Source organism: Aquarana catesbeiana, linkage group LG09, assembly GCF_042186555.1.
Source record: "Aquarana catesbeiana isolate 2022-GZ linkage group LG09, ASM4218655v1, whole genome shotgun sequence".
Classification (NCBI taxonomy): domain Eukaryota; kingdom Metazoa; phylum Chordata; class Amphibia; order Anura; family Ranidae; genus Aquarana; species Aquarana catesbeiana.
In genome coordinates this window covers 69999895-70018287 of record NC_133332.1, presented here as the reverse complement: position 1 = coordinate 70018287, position 18393 = coordinate 69999895, and the positions used below count along the sequence as shown (strand labels likewise).

At 44.0% G+C, this 18393-nt stretch overlaps 1 protein-coding gene across 3 annotated transcripts in view; it reads left to right on the top strand.

The window, feature by feature from the left end:
- Positions 1-18393, top strand: part of LOC141107785 (calpain-1 catalytic subunit-like) — a 94336-nt gene that overhangs the window by 9750 nt on the left and 66193 nt on the right. For all 3 annotated transcript variants that reach the window (XM_073598758.1, XM_073598757.1, XM_073598759.1), the window contains exons 2-10: positions 1417-1625; positions 1699-1768; positions 4898-5016; positions 8122-8279; positions 11378-11549; positions 12285-12356; positions 13899-13984; positions 14068-14139; positions 15554-15717. In XM_073598758.1, coding sequence (XP_073454859.1) covers positions 1461-1625; positions 1699-1768; positions 4898-5016; positions 8122-8279; positions 11378-11549; positions 12285-12356; positions 13899-13984; positions 14068-14139; positions 15554-15717 — 1078 coding nt within the window. In that variant the 5' untranslated portion in view covers positions 1417-1460. The remainder of the gene's footprint in view (positions 1-1416; positions 1626-1698; positions 1769-4897; positions 5017-8121; positions 8280-11377; positions 11550-12284; positions 12357-13898; positions 13985-14067; positions 14140-15553; positions 15718-18393) is intronic.

The following is an 18393-nucleotide window of genomic DNA, read 5'->3' as shown; positions in this document are numbered from 1 at the left end:
GTGGGATGTCATGGTCTGGGGCTGCATGAGTGCTGCGGGCACTGGGGAGCTAAAGTTCATTGAGAGAACCATGAATGCCAACATGTACTGTGACATACTGAAGCAGAGCATGATCTCCTCCCTTCGGAGACTGTGCCGCAGGGCAGTATTCCAACATGATAATGGCCCCAAACACACCTCCAAGACCATCACTGCCTTGCTAAAGAAGCTGAGGGTATAGGTGATGGACTGGCCAAGCATGTCTCCAGACCTAAACACTATTGAGCATCTGTGGGGCATCCTCAAATGGACGGTGGAGGAGCGCAAGGTCTCCATCATCCACCAGGTCCGTGATGTCATCATGGAGGAGTGGAAGAGGACTCCAGTGGCAACCTGTTAAGCTCTGGTGAACTCCATGCCCAAGAGGGTTAAGGCAGTGCTGGAAAATAATGGTGGCCACACAAAATATTGACACTTTGGGCCCAATTTGGACATTTTCACTTAGAGGTGTACTCACTTTTGTTGCCAGCGGTTTAGACATTAATGGCTGTGTGTTGAGTTATTTTGAGGGGACAGCAAATTTACACTGTTATACAAGCTGTACACTCACTACTTTACATTGTAGCAAAGTGTCATTTCTTCAGTGTTGTCACATGAAAACATATAATAAAATATTTACAAAAATGTGAGGGGTGTACTCACTTTTGTGAGATACTGTACATTCAACCAGCCCATTACTTGTTCGAAGGAACCGGCCGAGATTCGAACAGTGTATGGCCGGTCTAATAAAACTTCATTTTTTTGTAATATTTTTTCATTACAAAAGTAAAAGAGGGCAACATAAAACTAGTGCGATATTTGACACGTTTTTTTATAAACTGACACATCAATATCTGGTTTGATGGATGTAGTAGCAACCCTCAATGAATTCTCAAGGTGCTCATCAGATATTTTAGTTCTAATTTCGTCCTTCATGTGCTTCATCCTTGAAAGTATTTAATCACAAATATAGGTTCTGCTGAAAACTGATGACACGAATAAGGCAAGATTGTGAAGAGTGGGATATTTTTCTTTGGGAAGATAAAACTTTCAAAAAATGTTTCAGTAAGTTTATGATTTTGTGCGGGGCCGCAGTTATAGCAATCTTGGGCTGCTGGTTGGACGCCCCCGCGTTAAAGTATGTATAAACCCAGTCACTTCAATCTCATATAAGCCATTTCTATATTTTTAAACCTGCAGCTTTCAATAAAATGATACCTGGTGATCCTACACAGGAGATCAGCAGCAGTAAGATGCACCAAAGCATGAAAAAATGAGAAAACAGTATTTTATTCTAATGGCATTTGTTTACCATACACAGAGCTTTAGCAAACATAAGCTTAGGATTTATATCTACTTTAAAGACCAAACACGATTCTTCTGACTTTCTTACTCCAGGACATCTGGATACAGCAACCCCTTATGTTTGATGATGGTGGATAATGGAACCTCCTCCCTCTAAGAAAATCAAGTCTACTTATCCTGATAATGATGCTACGATATCGGAAGCCTCTCAACTTGTATCCCAACAACCTTTATTTGTGGACTCCACTTTCCCTGAGGATGAAGCTCTGCATAAGGAGGAAATAAAGTGGAAGAGGCCCAGGGTATGTTTATAGAAATCTGTTCTTCCTGAATACCCATCTGCTACAGGAGATCTTCATTGTCTGTTTCCTCCAGGAAATCTGTGAATGTCCACGTTTTATTGTGGATGGAGCCACCAGAATGGATGTTTGCCAGGGGAACCTGAGTAAGTCTGTGCCATTTTTTACTACCTAGAATAATAGATGTTGAGGCACCCTCAAAGTTGAAGTTTGCCACTAATTTATGTATTGTTCTTTGTACCTTTATCTTTTTTATCAGCCTCTTTCATCCCCAGTACAGTAAAACTGGGATTGGGAGATTGCACTTGGGTTTAACTACCATAATCTTTTTTTTGTATAATTCTCCTTTAAGGAGATGTGGCAAGGGGTGTGTCCATTGCCTACATACTTTTGCTAATAGGTGTCCTTCGTTCCCATCTCAAAAAGTTGGGAGGTATGTAAATCTCAAAAGTGGATAGACAAAAATACAAATCCTTTAGATGTTAAAACAGTCTGAAAATATGCATTTTAACTGGATAGTTATTTTGTTGAGGTTTAAACTTAAAACTGAAATCTGAGCCAGGGGCGGACTGACCGTTCAGTCAGTTCGGCCCTGGTCCGAGGGCCCAGCTGCTGCAGAGGGCCCGCCAGCGCCACCTGCTGAAACTCTCAGGGCTCCTGCGGGCCCTGGCGACCATCTTTTTGGGCAAACCTGGGCCCCAGTGCTGCCTCGGAGGGTAAGGGGGGAGGGTGAGCGCCGCACTCCGACCACTGTCATCTGATGTCCTGCCCCCTGGCTCCTTTGACAGCCATCACACTAGTCCAATGCCAGGGGACGTGTGACGTCTATCAGGCGAGACATCAGATGACAGTGGCACCAGGTGTAACAGTGAGAGATCTGTGTGATCCGGTGGCTCTCCTCTCTAACCCCTATGCACTGATCAGGCTGCATTATGGGCACTGGTGGTGAGGCTGCATAATGGGCACTGGTGGTGAGGGTGCATAATGGGCACTGGTGGTGAAGCTTCATAATGGGCACTGGTGGTAAGGCTGCATTATGGGCACAGGTGGTGAAGCTGCATTATGGGCACTGGTGGTGAGGCTGCATTGATGGGCACTGATGGGGGCTCTTTCCAACATAGACTCTCAAATGGACACAGAGAGGACCTGCACACATGCACGCAACGTCATTATGTGTTGTGCCGCGCACCTCAGCTGACTGGGCCTGCTGCAAACCTTCTAGTTCTAATGTCCCGGATAGGGCAAAGGCCGCCGCCTGCCGCCAAGTCACTCCCCCACCTCGCCAAACAGTGCTCGGAACGGCGGAATAGGATAGGACACGCCAGCCACAGTGGGGCTAGGGTGCGAGCCAGGCAGAGACCCATGCCGGTGACCCACCCACAGCAGGGCCAGGGTGCCAGCCAGCCACCCACGTTGACCCACCCATAGCAGGGCCAGCCAGCCACCCACGGTGACCCACCCACACCAGGGAGCCAGCCAGCCACCCACAGGAGCCGGCCACAGAGGATGCGGGAGCCAGCCAGCAACAGAGGATGTGGGAGCCAGCCATAGAGGACGTGGGAACCAGCCACAGCTACAGTACCCATAGTTAAGGTAACAGGAGTGCTACACAATGCCAATTTTATTTCTACTTTGTGAGAGGTTGGGGCAGGGGTGAGAGTCATGGCACAAGGAGGGGGTCCCGTGAGGACCAGAGTGAATGATGATGTTCACTGTACACTCTGTTAGAAAGAGGCCCCCTCCAGGTCCCAATATACCCCTTTGTAGGCTCTAATGGGACCTGTGGGGGACTCTTTCTAACATACTCTATGATGGACATTGAAAGGGCCTCTGCTAGAGAGACCCCCTTCCCTTTCCCATTACACTCCTTTGTAGGCTCTAATGGGTCCTGGAGGGGGGGGGGGTCTCTCTCTAACAGAGAATCTCTAATGGACACTGTTAGAGAGAGAGACCCCCCAGGTCCCATTAGGCTCTGTTCTAGACAATAATGGGGCCTGGAGGGGATGCTTTCTAACAAACTGTCTAATGGACACTGTTAGAGAGAGACTCCCCTCCAGGTCCCATTAAAAAAAAAGAAGTTGTACTTTGTGCAAAATGTAGGGGCGGGGTCAAGGGTGGACCATGGGCGGGGTCAGGTGTGGTCATAGGCGGGGCCTGACAGGGGACCCTTGCTTTATATGGTCCGGGGGCCCTGAGTGTTGTCAGTCCGCCCCTGTTCTGAGCAGATAGAGAAGACGCAAAGTGCAGCTGTGCATTTATATATAACTCATCAACTAGTGCAAGTACTTTATTTTCAATTCATATTGGTCTCTTGCAATCTCCTATACAACAGAGCTCAGTTGTGAAGAAGTAAGGGCAGCCTGTGAGTAAATCGAGGGATAACCTCATCAGTCTGCTCCTGCCCTCTCACTATCCAGGCATTATAATAGAGAAAGGACACCACTAGAGTTGCCACCTCATCCCTTTAAACCCAAACATATATGAAATACACATGTTCTGAGGCTAATTTAATGCAGATTAATTAATTAATACCTTAATCAGCCACAGAACCTGTGTAATTATTATGTGTTTGGTTTTAAAGGGATGAGGTGGCAACTGTTTACACTTTTATTTATTTATAGCCCTATGGACATTGTTGGGCTCCAACTTATGCGCAATAAAGTGTTCTTTTAAATTGAATCCAGGGTGTGCATATATTTATATGTCCATACACATATGGACATATATATTTTGACTATTTTCCCATAGAGTGCTGCTTTTGTGGATGAGGTGGCAACCCTAGACACCACTGCAATTCTGAGCTCTAGTTGGCATAATACACTTGGCTGGGCTGTCAACATCTCAGGATTGGATGGACAGAAAAACAAATCATGTAGCAAATAGAATAGCTTCTTTTTATGAATTGAACCTGTGTAGTTAACTGGCTGGAGTTCAGTTTTAAATCTTCTTGCGCATTCATAGCTCCCGATGGTCCCTGATTTTGAGGGGGAGAGGTCACGGGTGGCCAGCAGACATTGCGTCTGCTGGACTCGCTGATTGGCTCCCCCTCAGTCCAATTGGCGCCCCCAGAGGCTACTGCAGGAAGTGACGTAAAGGTATGTCGTTTCGCACAGCCGGGCCACCTTGCAGAAGCCAGTCTGGAAGTGGTTAAAACTGAGGTCATTGTAGTGATTATATACACCTTATACTATCTTATCTGCATGTTATTGTATTGATACAATTATGTGTAGTTATTATAATTAAAGTTAAATGTCTTTTTATGCACCTTCTTGTAGGTAACTGCTGGTTCCTCTCAGCCGTGGCCTGTCTGTCACTGTACCCTCATCTCCTGGAACAAGTCATGCCCATGGAACAAGAGTTTGGAGATGGGTATAATGGCAAGTTCAGATTCCAGGTAAAGAAGCAATCTGTAAATCAGTTTACACCAGTAAAACATTCTTGATTTTCCATATTGCTTTTTTCTAGCCATGTATACATGGAAAATGTCCAGTATGTGGTAGAGCCTTCTAGCCATGGCTAGCAACTTTTTGAGTAAACGAAGACTGCTCCTCCAGAGGATCCTCATCAGGGCCTAAATCTTTCTGGCACATTGGGAATAAAGCAGGAGCAGGATCGAAAACAGTACCTTTTATTTTTAGTAAAAACTTGAACAGGGTAGTTTTTAAAATGGTATAGTAAGTAAAAGCCTTAGATGTTCCTAAAATGTTACTAAACCCAGGACCCTGCATTCACTATATCTGGTCTCCCACAGTACACACAACATGGAAATGAAATTATTTTAGTAAATATAAAGTGCTAAATACCTTTTCTCATCAGCAGTATATAACAGTCTTGTGACTTCTATCAGTGTCCTGGTTAAAGCTTGCAGGAGGAGTTTTCATTCTCCTCTGACTGTCTTATGATGCTGGAAGACCCCTGGTCCTTTGTCTGGACAGGGCTGATTGGCCCTGTGCTGATCACATGCACCCTCTCCAAAAAAACTCTCTAGCAATACACACCATACTGAGCATGTGCAGAGTGCCCCCAAGGCACTGTACTATCAGGAGATGGACTGGGGACAGTAAAAGAAGGGGAGGATCAGAGAAGGCAGGATCAAACAGTCTTTTTACACAATGTGCATGATTATCCCCTTAGGTTCTACAGTGAGCATAACCAGCATGCTTTACTGCATATACACACTGAGTTTACTGTTGTGAGTTTAGTAACACCGTGTTTTTCACACTGTGAAAAATATCTTGGAAAGCAAAATATTAATAATAATTAGTAATAATAATGCTAAAATAAAGATTTTACATACTTTTATCATCAAAACCAAAAGGATCAGGGCATTCTGCTCTGGAATGGTACCAAACCTACCTGGTACCCAAACCAAAATCGAGGAAAAAGTTAATGGATTCACCAAAAAAAGATAAATATAATTGTATGTTTCAGCAAAACAAATGAAAAAAGTAATCTCCTAGACTGTAAACTCTAATGAGCAGGGCCCTCTGATTCCTCCTCCATTAAATTGTATTGGAACTGTACTGTCTGTGCTGATGTTGTAAAGAGCTGCGCAAACTGTTGGCGCTATATAAATCCTGTATAATAATATACATTATATCACCACAGTACATGCAATTTTCCCTGTGTTATGCAGGGCTTTTTTCAGCAGGAATGTGGGGGAATACAGTGCTAGCACCTCCAGAACTGAATATATGTAATGTCAAGGGGTGTGCTGGGGATGTCTATTGATGCTGGCTGCTGAGGAATCTAGTGTTGCTGTAGGGGATCTATTTTTGTGGAGTAAGGGGTTTAAAGTTGCTGGGGAGGTCTTCTGTTGCGTGGTCTTCTGTTGCTTGTGGGCTCCATTATTACCGGGGTGGGTCTTGTGTTGCTCGAGGGTCAGTTGTTGCTGGGAAAGATCTACTGTTGAGGGAGGGGTCTTTGTTTGCTGGCTACTGGGGAATCTATTGTTCCTGGAGGGGGCTCTATTTTTGCAAGGGGGTTTATTGTTGCTGGGGAGGTCTATTGTTGCTGGTGGCGGTGTCACAAGAGCCATGTACCTGAGGTGAGACCGAAGTAGTGGGGAGGCCTCCCTTGCACCTCGGGTCCTTGAAGCCTCTGGAGATGGAGACAGAGACTTGGTGGACACCGAGTGGCACAGGTGCCAGGGGTGCGGAGCACCGTGCAAGCCTTAGTCTGAGATCCGAGCCGAGGTCCAGTCCAGTTTGGCAAGGAAGTATAAAAGGGTTATTTAGAAGAAGAATGGTCGAGATCCAAGCTGGGGTCGGTTCCAATCTGGCAGCTGAGTACAAAAGGGGCAAAGAAGTAGAATGGTCACGGTACAAATCCGAGGTCAATGGCAAGCAGCAAACAAGAGTAGTCAAATAAGTTTCCAGGTCACAACAAGTTCAGACAGATCGCACTCTAGCACAGGAACAAGGGGGGACTGAACATAATCCAGCAATTTATGTCTGGGCTGGGCTTATATAGGGAAGTTTGAGGCCACTTCCTGTGCGCCTCCTGGGCATTTTCCTGCCTTTTTCCATCAGGTTGAGTTCATTTCCTGTGCGCCTCCTGGGCATTTTCCTCCCTTTTTCCATCAGGTTGAGTTCATTTCCTGTGCGTCTCCTGGGCATTTTCCTGCCTTTTGCCATCAGGTCTTCTGCGTAGGTGCGGATTGGCGCAGTGAGGCGTCTTTGGCGCATGCTCAGTTTGCACAGATTTCCTCTTGTGGCAACGCACCATTTGTGCATGCGTAGTAAGCCCTGGACTCTTACAGGGGGATCTGTTGTTGCTGGGGGTGGGTCTTATGTTGCAGGGGGTCAAATGCTGAGAGAGATCTACTGTTGAGGGTGGGGTCCAACGTTGCTGGCTGCTGGAGGGTCTATTGATGCTGGCTGTTGGGAGTTCATTGTTGCTGGGGTGGATCTATTAGGGTGTCCATTGTTGCTAGATGTATGTTACTGTCTTTCTTCTTATCCTTAACAAATTCCATACAAAATACTTAGCAGCACAAAATGATACTTGGTTCTGGATTCTCTAAAAGGGGGTGGTACTGGGAGGTGGGTTAGGGGTGAAACCAAGGAACGGTGCTCGGAGTTGGGTGGGGGGACGACTCGGGTGGGAGGAGTTCCTGTACCTATTCTCTGAGAAAAAAAAGCCCTGGTGTTATGTATTATAAATCCACAAAAATGCTTGCTTCTTTTGCAAGAAATCCAGAAAGCTAGTAGCCTTCCATTTAATAAAACACTGCAACTGCTACACTGAAATCCCAAGCAGTTTTTTTTCGGTCCTGCCTATGTTCTCCCCTGCTGAACTACCTCTTCTCATCTCCGTGACTCAAGGGAGTGGGGGTTTCTGTAGTTCAAGAGCTTGAAGAACTTGATCTTTATTAAACTGAATAAGAGTATAAGCCTGAGCATTCACACACAATATCTGCCATATTACACTGTTAGAACATATAACATACAGAAAAGGAACAGTAATTAACAAACCTCTCTTAATATGTTTTTTTTAGTTCTGGCAGTATGGGCATTGGGTGGAGGTAGTGGTAGATGATCTGCTGCCCACGGTGCAGACCCTGCAGAATGGAAAGACTCACTACAATCTACTTTTTGTGCAATCTAAGGACAAGGACGAATTCTGGAGTTCACTGCTTGAGAAAGCCTATGCCAAGTGAGTATTACTGAAAGTACACACTCCAGCCGCGGAGACTTGTAACCCTTCAATAACAAAGTCACCCTGTTTTGCACAGTAATTATTTCTGTTTCATCAAGGTAACCATTGATTCTCCTGAAACCAAAGCTCTGTGAAGTGCACTCACAGAGATCAGAAGCTGGTTCATACAACATGGCTGCCTCCAGTTAATAATTGTAGTTTCTTGATGTCACAATTAATGTAAGATTACTTATTGTCCTATAGGGTTTAGTTGTAGTTGGGGTCTGTGTCACAAGGAGAGTTGGACCGTTGCTCTCACAGCTGTGTCCCCAAGTCTCCTGAAGTCCAGTACGTTCCCCTGAACTCTACTCTAATCAACACCACTCTCGCAGCCTGGGCAGCATTGTTGCTTAGAGCAGCGTTCAGTGGGGTGTGTTAAGTAGACATGTGCATGACTAAAAAACATGTGTTTTTTTCAGCTCTTTAGCACCACCCTTTGGGGTCCTTCTGCTAATTTTGTGTTAGTAGAAGTTTGGTGAGTGTTGATTCACGCTTTTCATTTCGCGCTTTTCAGTTCGTTTCTGAATGGCCGTTCGTCAACCAGACATGTTGCGGAATTGGAGGAGATATCGTGTTATTTATTATTGGCCTTGGAGTTATTGCTTTGACCCAAGTCCAGGAACAGGAGGAGGAGGATTTCTTGGACCAAAACTTGGTTACTTTATTAATCGTGACCAATTATGTCATATGCCTTTGCTGCGGGAGCTCCAGGAGAATAATCCAGATGATTTTCAGAATTATCTCCTGATGACAGACCCCTGCTTTCACCAACTCTTGGCATTGTTGACACATGCATGAGGCTTTTATTTTATTTTTTGGTTGAATAATGATTTGATTTGGTATATTTTCTATATTTTTGGATACATAGAATGCACTTTTTGGTTAAGTTCTATTGGCAGATAGCATGTCTAATTTTATTTGTTTTCTTTTTTTAATGCACAATAAAAAAATTGTGTAGAATAATACTTGGCCATGTGTTTTACTTCAAATGACAGTTTGGGAGTAGGCAGTTACATTTTAAAAAATACAATGTAAAATTAACAAGGGAAACCAACATAGTTGTATCTTTGATCTTAAAAACTACAGGATAATGGTGTTGTGGTAATTTGCAACAAAAAACAAGCAAAATAATATTATTCTTGATATCACTAGAAAAAAAAAGCCTTTGAAAATTTGTTTTCATTTGCATTTCGAAATTTCATAATTTGCCATGTCACGAATGTTAATTCTCCATTACGAACGTTAGTTTACAAGACCGACTGCTTCTGGCTCGTCCTTGCTTCCGAGCACGCATGTTTGTACTTTGGAATTTTGTCCGACGGACTTGTGTACATACGCTTGGAAAATCCGACGACAGACATTTGTCCGCGGAAAATTTTAAAGCCTGCCATCCAACATTTCGGCAACAATCGTCCGAAGGAGCATACACACGATCGGATTTTCCGCCAACAGCCTGTCATCACACATTTCCCGTCGGAACATCCGATCGTGTGCACGAGGCTTAACTCCTTCATCCTCTCTTCCAGAGTCTTAGCAAACATTGTAGGTGTGCACAGGGCACATCCTAGTCACTATGTGCAGATTCCCCCTAGTGCCCAGGTTTCCCCTGTGTTGGCTTCCCCCCACCCCACAGTGCCACTGACTTGGGAATCTTTCAATTTTGAGAGCAGGGGGAAGGGGCTAGTAATTGTCATTTACCGGCCCCTTCCTTTTCTAAATGAACACAGTGAAAACACTCACTCACTGTGTTTATTCATAACTGAAGCATGCTTCACTAACTATGACTCACTCACTTACTATGCTTCAGTTCCATTCATTCATTGTCCTGTGCAGCTGAAGTTGCAGAGAAAGGCATGTGTGTTTATGCTTTGGTGTGCACACCCTAATGTAATAGGCTGCACACACCTATGGCAAACATTGTGTAGCTGTGACATCTGACCTTATTAGTGTGACACTAAGGCTGCATTCACACCTGAGCGTTTGAAAGTCGAGCGTTTTACCGCGTTTTTACTGCGTTTTTGCCGCGATTTTGTTCAGGTCACCAATGTAAAAGGCAGAAAAACATCTGTAATCTGCCCCAAAGAAGCTCATGTTTTTTTTGAGCTTAGGGCGTTTTTCAGGTGTTTTGCTTCAGGTGACAAAATGCTCACATGTGAACAGGTGCCATTGAAATGAATAGGATTTTGCTTGTTGGGCGTTTTTCAGGCGTTTTTTTCGGGCACTTTATGAGCGTTTTATGAGCTGAAAACTCTCAGGTGTGAATGCAGCCTAAGGCTAGCCAGGAGGTAGATGAAAGTTAGCCCAGGGGGGCAGGCAGTATAAACATGTCCTAAAATATAGCTTAAAGTGTTACTAAACTCAGGATCCTGCATTCACTATATCTGGTCTCCCATAGTACACAGAACATGGAAATGCAATTGTTTTAGTAAATATAAACTGCTAAATACCTTTTCTCATCAGCAGTACATAGCAGTCTTGTGAATTCTATCAGTGTCTGGTTAAAACTTGTAGGAGGAGTTTTCATTCTACTCTGACTGTCCTTTGAGGGTTCAGAACCCCTGACCCTCTGTCTGGGCAGTGCTGATTGGGCCAAGTACGGCCCAGACAGAGGATAAGGGGTTCTGCAGCCTCATAGGACAGTCAGTGTGCCAATCACATGTACACTCCCAAGGAAAAAAAACTCTCTAGCAATACACACCAAGCTGAGTATATGCAGAGTGCCTCGAATGTCTCTGTCTTATTAGGAGATGGATTGGGACAGTGGAAGGTCAGAGAAGATCAGATCAAACAGCCTTTTTACACAAAGCGCGGGATTAACCCCTTATGTCCCAGATGAGTATAACAAGCATGCTTTACTGCACATATAGACTGGGTTTAGTAATTGGGTATTATCAGCAAAAACTGTGTAAAAAAAAAAGCACCAAAGTTAAAGTTTTACATTTGTCTTTTAAGACATTTATGAAAAAAGTTGATATTGCATTTTTATAAATGGCTCCCATAATGTATTCTTTCCCCACCTTGATATAATTGAATATTAACGCAGGGATCGATTGCAGGCTTAAAGGTGGGTACTCTGCCCTACAAATGGGCTTTGCTGGAGAAGCTCTGGAAGACATGACTGGTGGTGTGGTACAGAGCAGTGATACCAACTGCCCAGCTTCAGAATTATGGAGACACCTGGACAATATGCTTCAGAGAGGAGCTCTAATCTGCTGTGGAAACACTCAGGTAGGATGTTCTTTTGAAATTTACACAGGGAACACAACCTCAAGAACCCCTTGTACCTGGTTCTTTAAAAAATAGTTTTCCCTGATGGTTCCATGTCAGCACAGCTGGGTATAAGCCCCGCCCCCCGTCTGTGCTGACATGGACCTTGTCAGGAAAGGAAAATTACAGTAGGTATCTGTCATTCAATTTTACATTTTTGCTGATGGCTCCATGTCCGCACAGCTGGGGTGCGGGCCTATACCCAGCCTTGCTGACATGGAGCTCGTCAGGAAAGGAAAATTACGGTAAGTATCTTTCATTCAATTTTCCGTTACTTTGACCCAATCAAAATGTAGGATGCTGTCATGCTACCATCTATGCAGAGAATTCTGGGTTCTCTAAAAAGAAAGCCCAGCACTATTTCTGACTTGTTAAATGCCCCTGCTGACCAAAGCGGGTAAGGGTTCCTCCTCAAAGTCATTCAGCTGCTTGTGTGAATGATCTAATAATCTTGTCTAATAGTCTGTTTTCATAGTATAATGAAAAACTTGCTATATAACCCTGGAGTACAAGACTCACGCTCACCACCTGTTTCTTGTAAGTGTTAAACATAAGATATTTAACACTTGAGATGCAACATAAACATTTTTAGTGGTTATATATAAAAGTATATATAAAAGAGGTATGGAGGCATTTGTCTTCGAAACTGGGACAGTTGGAAGCTACTTCATCATTCCAAACCTCTTGGTTTTGCAGGGAGAAGTTGAAACATCAAATTTGATGGGCATTCTCAGCCATCACATGTACTCCGTGACAAGAACCAAAATAGTAAGTATGGAATAATTAAAGCTATTATAGATTTAGGATGACAGGTTGGGGCGACAATCTCAGATGACGTGTAGAAGCCCCAAACCCTCAGGCCAGCTCCAGTCTATGGGGAGCAATTAATTGAGTGGATTATCAAACCTGCCAATTCCATTTACTTTGCACCCCCCCACCTGTTTTTTGACATTAAACATGGGTTTTGGAACAGCTATATCTTCTTTACTGCCTGGGTCTCAAAAATGTTGGATGGCATTATTAGGCCAGGTCTTCATGTGTGAATTTAATCTCTTGCTATTGAGAATTGTCAGTAATTGTTGGCGCTCCCTACATTTGCTACACATTAAAACCAGTTGACTGCTAATTAGATCATTGTTAACATGTTGTTTAATCTCTCAGTTGCAAAGTATAATAGTGTAACTGCATTTATTTGTTGAGGGATTTCCTATTCCTTGTTCATTTGGTTATTTACTACTTCTTAAATGCTAAATTGGATTGTCTGCCTGATATTTTCCCATTATTAACCTCGCTGTTGTAATACTTTGCTTTACTGGGTAAGTTTTACTGGAAAATGCTCTCCTAACAGCCTTTTTGCCTTCCCACTGCTCCAACAGTCCTACCCGGCATCAGGAACAGGCCCCTGATTGCAGTCTACGATCATTAGCAGTGTTTCGTGGTGTTCAGTTCCTCCTTCATACGGGCAGGCAGTTACACACTGACAGGAAGAGAGAATGAACTATCAGAGTGCTCAACAGCGCCATGGTAGTTCATTGAGAACTACAAGCCAACAAAAGCTTTTAGTTCTCCATTCAGAGAACTCTGTGAATGAATAACGCGGCTGGGCGGAGCATTTTTTTTTCTAAAATAGTGACAGCAAGCGGGAGGAGAAGATCCCCTGCTTGTTGTCACTGAAGGCAGTGGAGCAGGCAGCCGCTGCAATAGTGGGAACATGCTGCATGTTTCCAAAGGTGAACTTATTCTTTAAAATTACATTCGGGTAAACTCTCCAGTAATATGCTAGAGCAGCTATTTTCAATCAGGGCTTCATGGAACCCTAGGGTTCCTCCAGAGGTTGCTAGGGGTTCCTAAGCAATTATCAACTTCTGCCTCTTAGATAAGTAACCACTGATAACAATATTCGTTTTAATTATCTGTTGGAGGGGGAGGATTTGGTCTACCCAATGACCACAAACAAAAAGCCAGAAAGCTGGTTTTATAGAAGTAGATCTCTCACCTAAGGATCATTCTTCCCAGTGACCATCATTTTAATGTATTGTGAGCTGTACCTATAGCAATTGTTAGCAGGGGTTCCCTGAGCCCTGAAAGTTATTTTAAAGATTACTCCATGTTTGATGTCGAGACACGGCATGAGTGTTCACAACTTTTAGTCAACACCAAATTTGATAATGAGAAAGAGCCCTGAATTGGCTTTGCAGTCCCCGCTAATCCTTTCCTCCATGAGGAGCAAAGCAGAGGACTCTTTTCAAGTTACATCTTGGTGGCTGTTTATACATTTAGCTCCATCCAATACCTGATCCTTTCTTGCAGGTTCAGACCTTAAATGGGCCAGTATCTCTGCTCCAGGTCAGGAACCCTTGGGGACACACTGAGTGGACAGGACCCTGGAGAGATGGGTAGGATGTTTATGTCTTTGTCATTTTGAAGGTGGAGCTGCCAGAACTGTTGAAAAGACAATTCTGTGTTTTTTTTTCCTCAGGGGACCTGAATGGCATACTGTGATTGACTCCGAGCTGCCAGAGAATGTAGTTCTAGAGGATGGGGAATTCTGGTACAAATGTCAATTTAAATATTGTCTTACAAGTCCAAGATAAACATTTAACTCTTAATGACAAATTTGTTTCCAATATTGAGCCTCATTTTCAAAAGGAAATATACTATATGGCCAAAAGTTTGTGGACACCTGACTTTCACACCCATAGCCCCACTTGTTGGACATCTATGGGCCTTCCCACCCCTCCATTTGTGGCTTTAACACCCTTTACTATTCTGGGAAAACTTTCCAAAATATTTTGGTGTGTGTCTGTCGAAATATATGCCCAATCAACCAAAAGAGCTTTGAGTGGTCAGGTGCTGATGAGATGGATGAGAAGACCTGGCTCACAATCAACATTTCAATTCATCCAACAGGTCCTTAAAGTGGAGTTCCACCCAAAAGTGGAACTTCTGCTTATCTGCTTCCTCCCCCCTCTGATGCCACATTTGGCACTCTTCAGGGGGGAGGGGGAATGGGGACCTGTTTTTGACAGGTACCCTTTCCCACTTCTGGGAGACTGTGCCGCGGCGCCATCCCTTGGAAGTTGGGTCCCCCCTCCTCCTTCCTCCGCCGCCCGGCCAGTAATAAAGCGCAGTAGGGAACTGGCTGTGAAGCGGAAAAGCTGGGGTGCCAACATCGCGGGCTCCTTGAACAGGTAAGTGTCCACATATTAAAAGTCAGCAGCTACAGTATTTGTAGCTGCTGACTTTTATTTTTTTTTTTCCCCAGGCGGAACTCCTCTTTAATAGGGCTGAGGTCATAGCAGAACAGTGGAGATTCTCCATAGCAAACTCACCAAACCATGTCTTTATGGTTCTGTCTCTGTGCACAGGGGCACAGTCATGTTGAAACAGTATGTGCCTTCCCCAAATTGTTGCCACAAGGTTGAAATCAAACAATTGTCTAAAAAGTCTTTGTATGTTGTAGCATATATAGTACCCTGCACTGAAAACATCTGAACTCAGTCATTTGGAGGGGTGTCCACAGTTAGCCATTGGGTATGATGGTCAGGTGTCGTCAAACATTTGGCCTTTTAGTATAAATGGAATCTATTACCAATTTTAAAATAAATATGAAAATGATCTCATTATTGTAAATTGGCTCCATAATTATATTCTTAAAGACAACGTAGCTTCACTTGGAACAAAATTTCTTACATATTCCTCTCCTTGACAAAGAAATAAATCTGTTCAAAGCTGCTTTCCAACCAGGAAATGGGTTAGCTTACAAAAAAAATTGCATGACTATAGGAAAAATATCTAAAATAATTGATCTACTTTAGGCTCTATTCTGTAACTTATTGTAAATCATAAACTCGCGTCATGTAATATTTTTTGAGTAATGTGTCAAAGGTGAAATTAAATCATTTAATGGTCATCAGATTACTATACTGCTATGCCTAGTGCTAATATTGTGTCTCTAAATGCAGGATTGCAGTTGAGGATTTCAAAGAAAATTTCCACTTTCTGGAGATCTGTCACTTGGGACCCCAGAGCCTCTTGGAAACTGGCAGTGCTGCTAAACCCTGGGAGTATGTGATGTATGAAGGGCGCTGGGTGAAAGGACTTTCAGCAGGGGGCAGCCCTACCTCTGGTAATTGATGGGTACTTACTTCCATGTCTCATAGGTTTCTTGTGTCTTTGTCACTTGAAGCAGGAGAGATATACTACCGTCGTCTTCTTGAAGTGGACCTGTGATTTGCCTTTACTGGGGCAGGTTCTCTTTACTGTATGGGCGTAAGGTACCTGTACTTAATTTGCCCCTTTTGCTATTAGCCCACCTGAGAAATACCTGGTACTTCCAAGTATGAAGGAACATGTGACACTCACCCTGCCTCCCCATAATGCAGTGTTTTGTTCCTGAATGGCCAATCACAGGCTCAAATGTTTTTGTTTTTTTTAATCAAAAAGGTGTTTATTAAACAAGTTAGATAATTTCCAATGTACAAACAATGCAGTTGCAGATATCTATAGTTACATATCACGGTTACCCTAGCGCCCTTAACCTTAATCCAGTCAGCACGACCTTCAAGTCCACACTACGCTGAAGCACAGAGACATATACATTACAGCTGGTGTTGAACAACCCTAGAACGTCAAGATCTCCCCTTAGGGCATTGCAAGATTCTGGACAGCACCAGTTCCCTGGGACTTAGCCCAGGGGTATCCTGCCATGGTGACCAGATTCTTTCGAATCTATCTGGGCTTCCCCTGTGTTGATATATCTTTCCATGACCAAAGTGTTCCCTGTGTGTTATCCTCGAGGCAACTGTGAGCGGTGATATCAACTTCCATCCCATCAAAATAAGTTTTAGGGCTTGAAACAGTGCCCTAGAGAATGCTATTCTGACCATCTCCTCTGGAATTGCTTCCTCCAAAACTCCCAAGATACAGTGAGTTGGGTCTAAGGGGATGGTCGTCTGAAACACTTGATTAAATGTTCCAAGTACCACACTCAAGTATCAGTGGAGCTTTGGGCAGCGCCAGAGCAGATGGATGAGATCTCCCTGGTGCTGCCTGCACTTGCCGCACAGGGGGTCTGCCAGCCTCCCCATCTTATGTAATTTAAGCGGGGTGTAGTGCACCCGAAGCACAATGTATAATTGGGATACTTTTTTGGGCAACGTTAAGAGAGAAGGTAGTGATAGACTGCAGGGCCTCATCCCATTGGTCTCCCATGAGTGGCCCTATGTCCCTTTCCCATAGGGACGCTGCCTTAGTGGGGTGAGCTCTTAAATGGTGTGTCAGTAGCATTTGATAACAATGTGAGATGATCCCTTTGGTTTCATTGCTTGATTGTAAGAGGTGGAAAATAGGGGTTGAACATAACCCAGTTGATAGCATCCCCCTGTGCGCCCACAGTGTGCCTGAGCTGGAGATAGGGGTAAAATATGGTGGGGGGCAGAGTAAACCTGTTTTGTACCTCGGGGAAAGACAGCAGCTTGCCATCCTGAAATATGTGGGACAGCAAAGTTATACCAAAGGAGTGCCACTCGGGCTGTATTCAGTAAACCCTAGCACCCCCTGCACCTGTTTGCCCTTGTTCCAGATTTTTTGAAGTAGAATAAGGGTGGGCGTCTGTTTATTGGATTTAGAGTATGGAACATCTGTGCCTCCAGGCCCATCGAAACAGTCTCCGCTCCAGAGCCGATCAGCATAAACCTTGCTGACAAGCCCACTGGATCATGGAGCACGGATCCGATCAGATGTTGCATTTAGGCTGCAATATAGTACAGCCATGGATTGGGCACTGCCAATCCTCCTCTGTCTTTGGGGTACAGCAACTGCTCTAATTTGATCGTAGGGGGGCCTGTATTCCACAATCAGCGTCTAAAGAGGGTAAATGCAAAATAAAAAGTGGGTGTGGCGCTGTCCTGAAAGTACTATAGTCAAAAAAGCTGCTTGGTGAGAAGTAATTAACTGTGAGCTGGGGGAAAAAGGGGAAAAAAAGGGGGGGAGGGAAAGGGAGGAAAGGGAAAACGGAGGGGGAATTGGGAAAGCTAGGAAGTCCCAGCTAAAAGGATTTGAAAGGATTTAAAGTGACTTGTGCTCCTTATCATGGAAAATAAAAAATCAAACACATATAATAACACGTGACATCTGTACAGTGCAGCTGTGGTAATAATTATATAATCCTTATAAAATGGTGTTATTGTAATCACACATTAATACTGATAGAAGACTGGCTAAAACCGTCCGTGACTAGTGCTCAGCGCAGCATAAGTGAAAATCAACAGTCTATGTGAATTCCTTGGTGTTTCCTTAAAAACAAGGCAGGCATATTCCACTGCTCTTATTTCTATGGTGACCGGGTGCTTGTGTCTCGCGCTGTGATCGTGCAGACACTCACCAGGTTCCTTAACCCCTACAGGGGTAACGTGCAGTCACAGTGTGTGCCACTATGCGGCAGTCCTTGGCGTATTCAGGATCGGGATACCGTTTGAACATGAAGGAAAGAGGAGATTCCCATAGTGTAAAACCATAAACACTTTTTATTTATATTAGATGACAAGCTGGTACTCACATTATGGTAGTTTCAAACAAGCAACAAAGTGTCATCCGAGAAGCGTCAGGTTCAAAGCCTGTGTTCATTGGGAGATGCTGCAAGGCGTCAGAGTTAGGCCACGCCCTAAAGAGGGTGTTAACCACTCTGAATATTATCAAGTGAATTACGACAGGGGAGTTGTGTAGAAAATATAGTGGCTGTGGCATCAATATCATTTTTATTAAGTTGGCTTTACCCACCAGCGATAGTTTAAGATTATTCCAG